This window comes from Astyanax mexicanus, chromosome 14 (assembly GCF_023375975.1).
Source record: "Astyanax mexicanus isolate ESR-SI-001 chromosome 14, AstMex3_surface, whole genome shotgun sequence".
Lineage (NCBI taxonomy): Eukaryota > Metazoa > Chordata > Actinopteri > Characiformes > Acestrorhamphidae > Astyanax > Astyanax mexicanus.
Window position 1 is genome coordinate 29,035,224 of NC_064421.1, and position 13,488 is coordinate 29,048,711.

The 13,488-nt window shown below is 36.5% G+C and overlaps 2 protein-coding genes across 4 annotated transcripts; one reads left to right on the forward strand and one right to left on the reverse strand.

Moving 5' to 3' along the window:
- Positions 1 to 344: 344 nt before the first annotated feature.
- Positions 345 to 8,155, reverse strand: LOC103022442 (angiopoietin-related protein 7). 3 transcript variants are annotated; one of them, XM_022672825.2, is made up of 7 exons: positions 8,024 to 8,155; positions 6,236 to 6,635; positions 4,327 to 4,561; positions 3,782 to 3,919; positions 3,008 to 3,224; positions 2,001 to 2,196; positions 345 to 904 (listed from the first exon to the last, which is right to left on the reverse strand). In XM_022672825.2, exons 1-7 carry the CDS (start codon positions 8,062 to 8,064, stop codon positions 758 to 760), a joined length of 1,374 nt encoding a protein of 457 aa, XP_022528546.2. In that variant the 5' UTR covers positions 8,065 to 8,155; the 3' UTR covers positions 345 to 757. The 3 variants fall into 3 exon arrangements, with proteins under 3 accessions (XP_022528546.2, XP_015460107.3, XP_049320210.1); XM_015604621.3 differs by having other exon boundaries at positions 6,236 to 6,653; XM_049464253.1 differs by having other exon boundaries at positions 6,236 to 6,640; positions 8,024 to 8,125.
- A 1,814-nt stretch (positions 8,156 to 9,969) lies between these two features.
- On the forward strand, positions 9,970 to 13,022 carry pomca (proopiomelanocortin a). The gene is made up of 3 exons (XM_007244678.3): positions 9,970 to 10,117; positions 10,710 to 10,852; positions 12,322 to 13,022. The coding sequence occupies exons 1-3, from the start codon at positions 9,985 to 9,987 to the stop codon at positions 12,850 to 12,852; spliced, it is 807 nt and encodes a 268-aa protein (XP_007244740.3). The 5' UTR covers positions 9,970 to 9,984; the 3' UTR covers positions 12,853 to 13,022.
- Positions 13,023 to 13,488: the final 466 nt, after the last annotated feature.

Sequence of the window (13,488 nt, forward strand, 5' to 3'; positions counted from 1 at the left end):
CACAGCACAGACAAATCAACAACTTCACAAAGACATTGCATAGACTATGCAGATACTACAAAGACTCCTCACTGACACTGTGTCTATGTATATCATTTCAAATCTCAGGAAAAAAAAAGTTTGTGGTTGTGACAGTATGTCAAAAACATTTAAGGAGTTTGAATACTTTTGCAAGCCACTGTATATGTCTGTATCTGTTTAGCTTTTATGATGTAATATGTTTCTGTATTCATTCTATATTATACATTTAAGACGTTATGATCATTTTTGGCATTACGTTTTATGTCTCATAGCATTTATCTACATAAATAGAAACACACTTTTATAAAAACTTTTTATTTATTTATTGGTTTTCCATTCACACATTATCAAAGCAGTAAAAAAACAATTTTGACATTAATTCAACATTCAAATGTTTTTTATTTTGTTGAAATTAATACGGTTATTTATGACTAACAGTAAAACTGAGCAGTAGATATACACAGTATATGATGTACCGAGCACTGAATAAGGTCCAGTGACTATTTTACCAAAATTATTCAATACGATTTACAACTATATACATATGTGTATTAAAATAGGAATTGTTAATTGTATTAATGATATTTTCTACAGATAAGGAGTTGATATCTGCAATCATCAGATGTTTAAATGTTCAGTGGGATTCCATAGTGGGCCAGGACAGGAAGTTCCAACATAAAAGTTGGAAACTCTCTATTGAACTTGTTTCTAATATTGTGGTAAATTGCATCAGTTGTCATGGTGAAAGGCGGGGCTTGAAGGTCCGTGGGCGGATCATCATGCTGACTTTCTTTAGTGAGTAGTAATCTGAATCTTTCCAGGTGTACCACACGATTCCATCAGGACCCAGCAGGTTCTTCCCTTTAGCAGAGTAGCGCCCCCCCTGGTGGCCAAGACAACCATGGTCAGTAGTGAAAAATGTCACAAAAATTAAATTTTTGACTTACAATATGCATGTACATATGTGGGCTTAAATTATTTTGCTTACTTTAATATTACCTACATTGTTTTTCTTAGTAAATAAAGCTAATTAGCATAAATAAGATATTAATTTAAATTCACTGTCTAAATTGCCTTATTTATTAAAATGACTTCTTTAAAGCAGGCTATTATTATTATTGGGCTGTTATATTTTTATTACATTTGTAGCATAAAATGGTCTTAAAGTAATTATTAAGGTTTATCACACTTATTTCTGGGATAGAATATCATCGAAGCAAAATAAAAATATTTTTAAATAATTGTGACAGGCAGATACCTGTTGGGAATTCAGAATTTCAATTTTATTATCTTCTATTCTCCCATTACCTACATTATTTTTCTTGGTAAATAGAGCTAATTTGAAAAATATGATATTGATTTATTTTCACTGTCTGAATTGCCTTATTTATTAAAATAACTGCTCTTTAAAGCAGGCTATTATTATTATTATTATTATTATTATTATTATTATTATTATTAATTAGGCTGTTATATTTTCATTACATTAGTAGCATAAAATGGTCTAAAGGTAATTATTAATGTTTATCACACTTATTTCTGGGACAGAATATTATCCAAGCAAAATATAAATATTTTTTAATAATTGTGACAGGCAGTTACCTGTTGGGAATTCAGAATAATTAGCAAAAATAAGATATTAATTTAAATTCACTGTCTAAATTGCCTTATTTATTAAAAAGACTACTCTTTAAAGTAGGCTATTATAATTATTAGGCTGTTATATTTGTATTACATTTGTAGCATAAAATGGTCTTAAAGTAATTATTCATGTTTATCACACTTATTTCTGAGATAGAATATTATTCAAGCAAAATATTACAAAATTTTAAATAATTGTGACAGGCAGTTACCTGTTGGGAATTTAGAATTTCAATTCTATTATCTTCTATTCTCCCAGGTCTTTAAAAATCTTATATGATATTTATTAATTGGCCTGTTTTTAAACCTGTATTATTTGGGACAGATGCATCTCTTACTTTATAATAAATGCCATTCAGGTTAGTGAAGAAGCACTGATGGTACCACCATCCTCCATGAGAAATTTCAGCACAGATATTGCCCGTGTCCGGTGTACTGAAGCTCTGCTTGTCATGGTACCAACTAAACGAGTCCTCGACCGTCCCACTAAACCCAGAGATATGGAGACGATATTGGTTTTCCTCATCTTCAATCCTAGAAGAGTAAAGCATACCTTTTTTTAACCTACTACAAGAAATACAATATCTACTGCAATGCTGATCTGGACAACCCGTCCAACCTGAAAGTGCTGCAGGTGTCACTTCAAGCTACCTATTTTCCCGAGATTGTGGTGTGAGGGGCAAGGCTGGTAGTGATGCAGAGTGAGGCGAACAGTGATGTGGGCCAAGGCCGGGAGTAATGCGGGGGAGGTCGTTAGTGATGCAGGTCAAGGTCATGTGGGGCGAGGCCAGTGGTGACGATTTTAGCAGGGATTAATGTGGGCTGCGGGCGTGGTGATTCGGGGCGAGGCAGGGAGTGATGCGGGATGAGGCCATTATTGATGCGCGACGAAGCCAGTGCTGATGCGGGATGAGACCGATGGTGATGTGCAATGGGGCCGGTAGTGATGGGGAATGAGGCCAGTGGTGATTTGGGACGAGGCCGGTAGTGATGGGGAATGAGGCCAGTGGTGATTTGGGACGAGGCCGGTAGTGATGGGGAATGAGGCCGGGGGTGATTTGGGACGGGGACGGTAGTGATGGGAAATGAGATCGGGGATGAAGCGGGGCGAGGATTGATGAGCGAGTTCTGTGCATATGTTGGTCCTGATTAAGTAACGGGTCAACACTGGAACAGAACAGTAGAGCATGGCCTTTGTAACCATTCGGCCCTGCAGTGGAAAATGTGTTATATTGTAATTTATTGTTCCCAATTTTTTATAGTGAATTTTTTTTGTTTTTTTTTTAGAACATAAGTGATCTAGTAACAAAAAAGTAATAAAGACTCTGCAGGAGAAAAGTTTCACCTGAAGTTTTGGTAGAGAGCATGCTTGTGTTTGCCATTCCAGTCCTCAAGGTCGATGCGTAAGCAGTAATCACCCTGACTAGAAATGTAATGAATGTTATCATTCCCCAACCAGAATTCACCATGCAGATCTCCAAAACCATCTTTGTACTCCGTCCACCTGCGATTAAAGTTTACCTTGCCATCTTGTCGCCGCTGGAAAGTGGTCCAGCCACCACCTGTAATAAAGACACTCTGTTAACTGCAGTGATTATAGCCTTTCATTCATAGTTCTGTATTAAATGTTATTTATTTATTTACCTTTATTTAACCAGGGTAGTCACATTGAGATTAAAAATCTCTTTTACAAGTGAGCCCTAAATGTACTTCTATTAAAGGTGCTGCCACTATGATCTGAGAATCCTGGGTTTGAAACCATCAGAAGTCCGAGAGAAAGTACAATAGGTCATGCAGCTTCTCCATCAGCAGCCGGAGTCCGAGAGAGAGTACAGATGGTCATGCTGCTTCTCCATCAGAAGCCGGAGTCTGAGAGAGTACAGAAGGTCACGCTGCTTCTCCATCACTGCACTGTGCACTGTGATGCTGCATAGTGATGTTGCACTGATTGGATGCAGTTATAAAAGATCCAAAGTCTAACTTGATATTTATTGGAGCAGATGTGTGCTCATGCTCACCCTTCTAGTGTTGGGGCATTACTAGTGATAAGGGAGTCCTAATGAGTTGGTGGGGTAATTGGCCTTTCAAATTGGGGAGAGAAAAAAATTGGATAGAGTACCATCAGTCTCCATGTCGCAGTAGACCTCCACTGGTGTTGATCCTAATGATGGGACTACAGCAAAAATCCCAGATCGGTGAACTCCATTGTAGTACAGTGAGGCACAGTCGATTGGACAGTTCCGTATGTGCTGAACCTCTAAATAAGAAAAACAAACATATGAGTGCCACATATAACCACATAAACAATTATACATTAAACACAACAGGAAATAAACCACTTCTTACATAGAGGTGGGCAACATGCTGATATTTTATCATATCATGATACTTTTTATTGTATTGACAATATACTTTTTTAGTACATTAAGGTTATCATACGCAACACTGATCTGACTCTACGTTCCATGACAAAGAGCATAACTAGTTCTGAAGAACTGGATGATTTAATAATAAGATATTATAATATTAAATTATAAATAAGAAGTATTTAAACTGTAGTTTTTAAGGACATGTTAGTACTGCTGCATTTTAACTGTGATCACATGTATCACAAAAATGCAGTGTGAATAGTGTTTGTTATGAAAGACGGTGGTGCAGACGGACCGGGGTGCAGGGTGTCGCGGGTGCTGAGCAGCGGGCTGGTGCGGACGATGTTGATCATGCAGCCGGGGTTACGCCGAACACGCTCCACGGCCAGGGTGAGGTTCCGGATCTGCGTCTGCATGTCATAGATGAGAGACCCGTGGACGTGAAGCAGAGTATTGGCTTCTTCATAGATCTGTTCCAGGGCGTGGAATCGCTGCTCCAGTGAAGAATTCTGACCATTCTTCTCTTCATTCTGCATATAAACATACACCCATCAAGCAAAACATTCTGACCACCTCCTGGTTACAACACCCGTTATCTATTTTATTGTATAGTTTACTCTGTAATTATAAAATAAGTACAGACTGTGGTTCTTCAATACTACTTCTACTAGGACCCCACAGGATAAACCACCACAGAGCAGACATTATTCTCAGCACTGCAGTGATTAGCGCTGATTAGCATGGTGGTGGTGTATGAGTTGTTGGTGTTGTGCTGGTTTGAGTGGATCAGATACAGCAATCTTTTTTAATTTTTTCTGCTCTAACTGTGCTCTGAGCTGGTCTATTTATATACATAATTTATATACATCGCCTCTGAGCGGCAAAAGAGCTAGTGCTTAGTGTGGTTAGCGGGTAATGCTAATCCTGCTCCAGCAGTGCCTACGTAGCTTGTTTTAACACTGTTAACATGCAGGATACGGTCCGATATACTCACCACTGAACAGCAAAAGACCTAGCCCTTAGCCCAGTTAGCGGCTAAACGGAGAACTAAACTGAAACTCCTGTATAAAACTTTACTTCAGAGGAGTGGCTTTACTGCTCCTTACAACCTGAATGGTAACATTCATACATAAGACACCCATACACACCATACATACAATTATTGGGAAAATTAATGTATTTTAAGTGTGCCTTATAATGTTAAAAATAGGATTCTATGGTTTGATATAATATGTGGATTATGGCTAACTTACTCAAGGCTTGTCTTGAAATATTTTTGAACAAAACTGTTTATTAAATTATTGTCTAGTCCAGTTTACAACACTATAATGTTGCATTAAATATATATTATTTATCCTCATTCCCTGACTGAATTGGCTCTGGTCCTGATAAACTGGTTCCCTGTACACTTGCTGAATGTATATGCCTAATTTTAAGAATTTTATCAGATTTGTTAGCTGCTAGTATCAGATGTGTTTGAGCGTCTGATCTTTATGTTCTCCATAAAGTACAATATTTATATACATATATGAATAAAAAACTGTTTTAAGGCTCTGACAGCAGCAGTGTCTGCAGGCCATGTGTTTGTGGTGCTGCAGTGTAATCCAGTTATTGTACAGGGTTAAGGAGGTATTAGTGGGGGAACACTGGGAAAACACTCGCTATACTTTGTCTCAGCAAAAGCAGTATTAATAACATCCTGCAGCTCTGCTCTACACGTGCTCAAAACATTATTTAAAAGAAAATAATATAGTTGTGTGAGAGTGTAAAAAAAGGTTTACAGTTTACAGTATAGTTGTATGAAAAAATGAAGAGTAAAAAAGATCCACCATAACTTATCTTAAAAAAATATATATTTTTAAAATCTAAATAAAAAAAGGAGAATTTTTTTATTCAATTAGAACAGTAGGATCTATTGAGTACAACACTGCCCTCTAGTGGGCAAGGCTAAAACACAACACTAAATAAACCCCTTCTGACACCAATTTCTACAATTAAAGTAATATCATAATTAAAAATCAGTACTGTGTTTTTAAAAACGAAAAAAAAATATTGCCAAACAATACAATGTCAATATTTTTTACAGGCCTATTTGAAATTGTAATCATAAATGTGGGTGTATCCTAATATGTTTTCTGTCTTATGTCTTGTTAAAATATCAATTATATTTTATGAATCCTTTTTTCAGATTCTTTTTTTCTGACCTGTAACTCCAGAACTTTGATGCGATGTCTGTGGTTTCTCAGCTCCTCCTGAAGCTCTGAGATTGTCTCCTTCAGGTCTTGCATTTGCTGTTTGCGCTCTTCGTTCTCATGTAGCCAGTAGGAAACCTCGTCTGTGCAGCGGAACATGTCGGGACAGCGCTGTTCCTCCAGCTGGGGCAGCGTGGCCATCAGGCGGCACTGCCCGTTTGGCATCACCTCGTTACTGTACTCCCCGCACTGCATCAGGCCGCTGCTGATGAGATGCGTGTCTGTCTGAGAAGAGTCTGTTTGACTTGAATCCGATTCCTGATAGTCGGATTCCTGGGTGTCGGTGCTGCAGAGAAGCGTCTGGCAATACAGCAACCAGTACCAGTACCGGTACAGCAGAGTCCACTTCATCCTGCACTGGAGGAAAAGCCTTGATAAGGAACAATAATAACTTTAATTCTTTTTAATATACAGTTTTTACAGCATCTGTTACTGACTGATGTTCATTATAGGGAAATTTTAAGTCTATTCCAGTTATTCATTCATTTATTTTCCCTCAGATAAAATTCCACTGAATTCCACAGTAATTAAAATACTTGATGTGAATGCGATTAAATGTGATTTATTGAGATTAATTAGTCAGAGAATGTAATGAATTAGATACATTTTTAATTGTCTGAGAATAGTTTTTATGCGTTGTTCTCTGGTGCATTATATAATCATGGTTTATTAAGACATTAGCACCAATTACAACAGTACAAGTTACACAAAATACACAATGTACACAAGTTACAAAAATGATTTTACTTTTTATATGTAAATGTTTTAATTCCATAAACTACTTACAGCATTTCTTCCAAGTTCCAATTTCCAAATTCCATTTATTTACAGAAAAAGAGAAATGGTTAAAATAACAAAGGGATTAAGTGCTTTCAGACCTTAAATAATGCACAGAAGAAAAAGTTCATATTCAATTAGAAACAACAATAATAATGTTTTAGGAGTTCAGAAATCAATATTTGGTTGAATAATCCAAATATTTAACTTAATTAAATTTACATGCATCTTGGCATGTTTTCCTCCAGTCTTACATGCTGCTTTTGGATTATTTTATACCACTCCTGGTGCAAAAAATCAAGCAGTTTACCTTCCTCTTAATTACATTCCAGAGGTTTTGAAGACAAACTGCTTTATTATTTCAATATTTCTCATTAATGCTGAATTCTATACTTGAGGAACCGGCTGTTAACCAGCGTTTTTAAGATGTTGTACATTTTTATCTTTTCAGGATTCTCAGAAAACTGGCAATTATCATGAATAAAACATAGTGCTGTCAACATTAAAAATAATTTTGAAACTTTTTTATGCAAATTAATCACAAGTTTTACAGAGCCAGGTGACATATAAATAATAAAATCTCTTTCTCCCTCTCTTTTTCTCTCCATCTTTCCCCCTCTCCCTCTATCTCTCCATCTCTCTTTTTGTTTGATATTTTAGTTTTAACTTTTATTTTACATTCTACCTAAATGTTATACATTCATTTGTTGTTTGTGTTTTATATATTCTACCGGTATTTGTTTTTTTATTTTATTATTCATTTTATTATTTATACCCTGTAGTTTGATGTGATTGCATTTCTCTGCTAGTTGTTCTGAGTGTGATTTTATATGTGACAAATAAAGTTTTAACTTGTATTAAAATCTATTGGGAGACATTTCTACCACTAAGTTTCCATATTAAAATAGACCGTAGTGTTTACAGAAGTTACAGGAACATATAAGTGTAGAAAAGCAACGTTACCTGATTTCAGCAGAGCAGCTGGCGGCGAGGAGAGACGGCATGACCCGTCTGTTTCCCCGAGAGAGAGAGAGACTCTCGGCCGGGCCGAACGTCGTTCCTCACAGACATCTTATCCCATAATCCTCTTTAATAGGATTCCTACAGCAGAGCTTCTGCAGTAGGAACAAAAAGTGGGGGGCAAATATGGTAATATGGGTTTAATATAGTGCTGGATGATATGGCCAAATTTATATTACAATATATTTCTTAATTTCAGTGATATATTTGTAATGTGGATAGGAACATTGTAAAATCTGTGCTGTACATCACACACTGGCACTGCCAGCCTACAGTATCTATAGCATATACAACACTATATACAATCTATAGCATATACAATCTATAGCTCTTACAACACTAGACCAGTTTAATACAGCGGCTCCCTTATTTACTCTAAACATTTTAAACTATTACAATAATGTATATTACAAGTGGTAACAGTTAAGCTGGAGATGGTTAGAGATAAACAGAAAACGTTAAGCAGTTAACAATAAGTGTTAGGTGACAAGTGGTAAATATTGAGGCGGTAGATATTAAGCAAGACAGTAAACATTAAGCGGTAGGAGTTAAACATTAAGCGCTAGGCGGAAGATATTAAGAATTTTTTTCCCTAAAAAATCTTTTTTTATTTGTGTTTTATTTTTAGTAAGTTGTAAATGGGACAGACGTTCAGCATCTGTGTGTAAATATTGATGGTCAGTGGTAATCGTTAAGGGGTAGACAGTTAACGCTTAGTGGTATGTGTTAAGTAGGGGTGGGCGATATGGCCCTAGAATAATATCACGATATTTCATGGTATTATCGCGATAACGATACTCTTGGTGATGTGACAAAAAAATTAAAAATACACTACTGCAACAAAACGAAACTTACATTTTATTATTGAATACGGTATGATTTTGCACACCTCTAACTAAGATATTTTAAAAAACAAGCAGATTTTAGCAGATTTGTAACAGAAGTCAATGATTCAGAATGTGATGATACTACCAATAATAATGCACTCCATATATCTCCATATATCCAGGATTAAAGTAAAATAAATTATACTGAACAGATATAATATGTCTCTAGTATATATTTAATAGGAAATGGGAATAGTGTTAATTTTTCTTTTGCTTAAAACAGCCAAAAAAGTAGTACCCTGATGTGATAATTAGAGGTGGGTGATATGGCACGATATTTCAGGGTATAATATCGTTCACGATATTCAAAAATGTTGGCGATATTATCGCGTACGATACGATATGGTACACCTCTAGTGTTAAGTAGTAAATGTTTAGCGATTGGCAGTAAGTAGTAAATGTCAATCGGTAGGTGGTAGGCCTTAAACTTTAAGTGGAAGACAGTAAATGTTCAGTGGTAGGTGGTAAACATTAAGCAGTAGGTGGTGAGCGATAGGTAGTTAGCAGTAAACGTTAAGTGGTAGGCAGTAAATGTTAAGCGGTATGTGGTAAACGTTAAGCAGTAGGCGATAAACATTAAGCGGAAAACATTAAGCGGTAGGCAGTAAATGTTAAGCGGTATGTGGTAAATGTAAAGCTGTAGGGGATAAACATTAAGTGGTAGATATTTATCTTTTTTTTTCTTGAAAATGACTCAATATCTTTTTTAATTTGTGTTTTAATTTACAGTAAGTTGTAAATGGGACAGAGGTTTATCACCTGCGTGTCGGTGACCGGACAGACTGACGTATGGAAAATCAGTTGGAGTTAAAATTTCAGCTTTTATTATTAAAGTCAGGTAAACTGATCCTGCTGCCCTTCAGATTTTCTCTTTAACAGAGAACTGATAATCCCGACCGACCAGTCGCTGTGTGTGCGTCAATTTGTCGTGGCTGGATGGTCTGAATAGGTTGGGATTGGTCTGTGTGCGGTAATTAGTCGTGGCTGTAATGGTTGGGATTGGTCATGTTCTGATCTATGAGCGTGTCCTTGAGCACAGTGCGAGTCAAGGCTTATAAAAAGGAGCAGCCGGAGGATTCGGACCTCAGAACCAAGTTACAGAACGGCAGAATCTTCTCATCACTTCAATCCTCATTTATCATCAAAACAGGTGAGTCTCTGACTGCATCCATTTACATTAAAATCCTTCAATCAGTATTCAGTTCAATAGTTGCTTTTGTACAACTAAACTATTTTAGTAATGTTCTGTTTATAGGTACTTTATCTTTAGTTTGTTTTAGATCTTTAAATGACATCTATATTGATAAAAAGTTACAGTGGTATATTACAGCTGTGTATTAGCAACTTGGCGTTACGATGACGATACATCAATATATATTGCAATACATTGTTTACGATTTAAAGCAAGACCATATATTACAATTGTTTAAAAACGTTTTTTATATTTATATATTAAATTATATTTGTAAAATCTATATAAAAGTAAAGTTATTTTTTATCAAATCAGAACAGTGGGATCTAACAACAAAGTACAACACTGCTATCTAGGGAGCAGAGTTTAAACACTAAATTAACCACTTCTGATATTAATCTTTACACCTAAACTAACCATTAATAATTAACCAGTTTTAAAAAATGATACGTAATGAAATGAAATATCATGACACAGATATATGCTCATTTATGATGAATTAGTGCTGGTGCTGCTGTGGCTGAGGTTCTGAGGTGGTTTGGTTCTGCAGGTCCGGTGATGGGGTTGAGGATGGAGGCGTGTCCGGCATGGCTGCTGGCTCTGGCGATACTGTGTGCGATCGGCAGCGAGGTGAACGCCCAGTGCTGGGAGAACGGACCCTGCAGAGACCTCAGTTCTGAGGAACAGATTCTGGTGAGGCACTGAACTTAAGCTGACCAATTCTATTCAGTTTACCTAATCTTACTAATTTAATTCAATAACAAATTAGTTTATTAACGTTTTTTATTTTGGCCAAAATTATTTAATTTTTAAGTTTGCAGTGCTAGTATTCACCCTCCGGGCTTGGGGCATTACTAGTGACGGGGGAGTCCTAATATATGTAATAACATATTAACATATTAATAATGAAACACAAAAGATCAACAGATTATCAATCTAACTTTTACAGATAAAAGAAAGTATACTAATTATAATTTCCGGATGTTACTAGGGCTGGAACGATTATTTTAATAGTCGACTAATCTGTCAATTATTTTTTTCAAATTATAATCAGATAAAAACGCGGGAAGCAAAATTAGATTTTTATCTGATATACAGCCAAGGCGCTTTGCTTCCACGGTTTTCATTGGGGGTACCAACTGTACTTATAATATATCTACGTATAATTACGTAAACCCAACTAATCAGTTATTAAATTAGTTGCCAATTATTTTACTAATCAATTTTAATTGATTAGGTCAATTTTTTGTGGCAGCTCTAGATGTCACATGCTTAACAATATAGGTTATGCTTATTGGTTCAGATTTTGAGGATGCTTTCACCCTGCCTTGTCCAATTTGGAATTTTAGACTTTTCAGTTTGATCCAAACCAGAATAGCGTGTGTGTGAAATATACCGCCAACTATAGTCAAGTTTAGTGGATGATGATCCGGTCGGTTTACAGTGTGAATCCCCTTTATTTAATCAGACCAATTACAGGAAGTTGAGTCAGGCTATGGTCACCTATTAAACAAAAAAGAAGAAAAAGGAGAATCTAACACTGATTATTGTATTTACATTTAAATAACCAGTATTATAATCTAACCCTTAGCCTAGTCTCAAGAAGAAAAGGCGTAATTTATTTTTTTAAAATAATGACATGACATTGTTAATTTGCATTAATTCTTTCTGACTGATGTAGATGTCATTGAAAAAGTAATGATTGTTGATTTTTAAAATATTATTAAAATATTTTTTAATGCAAAGACACTTTGCTTTACACTAACTAAAGTTAGGGGACTGATTCAGAAATTCACTTAAAAATGTGTTTTTTTTAGCTGTACCAATCCATCAAAAATCAAATCAAAATAATCACTTTTTAATGACATTTCTTTATGTGGTGTTCATTACTTTTTGTCGTATTTCTCTGTATTTTGGTAGGGAGACAGTAATAGCTGTGATATAGCCTTTATTCTCTTCATTATAACAGTTAACCCCCTTTACGGGTTTCTAATGTGATGGGCGTTTCCAACGACACCACCAATTAGAGGCAGCAAAAGGTGGAGCTAGTGTCTCAGCCCTAAGTAGGCAGAGACTAGAGGCTTTTAGATTCTTTAACATAAGCAGCAGGAGTTTATTTTATTAACAATGGGGATTCTATACTTCTTTCTGTTTTCTCTCAGGACTGTATGAAGTTGTGTAAGTCTAATCTAAAGATGGAGTCTCCTCTGTTTCCGGGAGAGGGTCATCTCCAACCTCTGCTGGAATCGCTGACGGGTGAGAACCCTGCCGCTCTGCCCGACGAGGACGCTCCAGAGCCAGCAACACTGCGCGAGGACAAGCGCTCGTACTCCATGGAGCATTTCCGCTGGGGGAAACCCGTCGGCCGCAAACGTCGCCCCATCAAGGTATACACAAACGGGGCAGAGGACGAGTCGGCCGAGGCCCTGCCCGCTGAGATGAGGCGCGAGGTGTTTGGCGGGGAGAATGACTACCCCCTGGAGGACAGTCTGTTCAGCCCTTTTGACACCTTTGGCCCACAAGACAAGAAGGACGGTTCCTACAAGATGAACCACTTCCGCTGGAGCGAGCCGCCCGCAAGCAAGCGCTACGGAGGCTTCATGAAGTCCTGGGATGAACGGAGCCAGAAACCTCTGCTCACGCTCTTCAAAAACGTCATCAACAAAGACGGACACCAGAAGAAGGACCACTGAGGAACATTAGAGCAACATAAAATACAGTGTAGATAGTGAGAGAAAGAGAGAGAGAAAGAAAGAGAGGATGGGTTTTTATAATTCTCACTTTATAATACATTGATATTGATTGATATTGATATAGCAGCACTATTACACTGTACTACACAATAAACATCATTGTACATAGACTACTGTACAAGCTGTGGTGATTAAATGTTGCTTATAAATCATTTTTATTTATCATTTTTAATTTATTGGGATGTACAATGCTGTAAATGATGATTTGTTTATTTTTTGCATGACATCTTGTAATGTTGATGGAAGAAAAACCTTTGAACAACATTCATTTAAAACTGACAAATAGGCATTAGGCAGTTAGTGTTGAAATTCTGACATTGAATCAACATTACTTACTACAAACAGAGCAGCAACGGAATGATTTTAACTTGGAGTGTTTATAACCAAACGTATTTTCTTATCCTCTTTAACTCAAAATCTTTTAATAAACAGTGATAATGGAACTGTGGTATAATCACAATAATACACTTGAGGCTCGTGCTATAACGTGTAATATTGGCACTGCTGTGCTTATCTACGGCTGCAGTGCCAGAGTTTTTCCAGTCTGCATTATTTATCCATAAAGCACCACAATTT

Coding starts and splice junctions, on each gene's coding strand:
- LOC103022442 (XM_015604621.3), bottom strand. CDS start 8,064: ATGCCGTCTCTCCTCGCCGCCAGCTGCTCTGCTGAAATCAG. Junction 4,562..6,235: donor TCAAAGTTCTGGAGTTACAG/GTCAGAAAAAAA, acceptor GTTTATATGCAG/AATGAAGAGAAGAATGGTCA. Junction 3,920..4,326: donor CCGCGACACCCTGCACCCCG/GTCCGTCTGCAC, acceptor TTTCTTATTTAG/AGGTTCAGCACATACGGAAC.
- pomca (XM_007244678.3), top strand. CDS start 9,985: ATGAGCGTGTCCTTGAGCACAGTGCGAGTCAAGGCTTATAAAAAGGAG. Junction 10,118..10,709: donor CTCATTTATCATCAAAACAG/GTGAGTCTCTGA, acceptor TTGGTTCTGCAG/GTCCGGTGATGGGGTTGAGG. Junction 10,853..12,321: donor GTTCTGAGGAACAGATTCTG/GTGAGGCACTGA, acceptor GTTTTCTCTCAG/GACTGTATGAAGTTGTGTAA.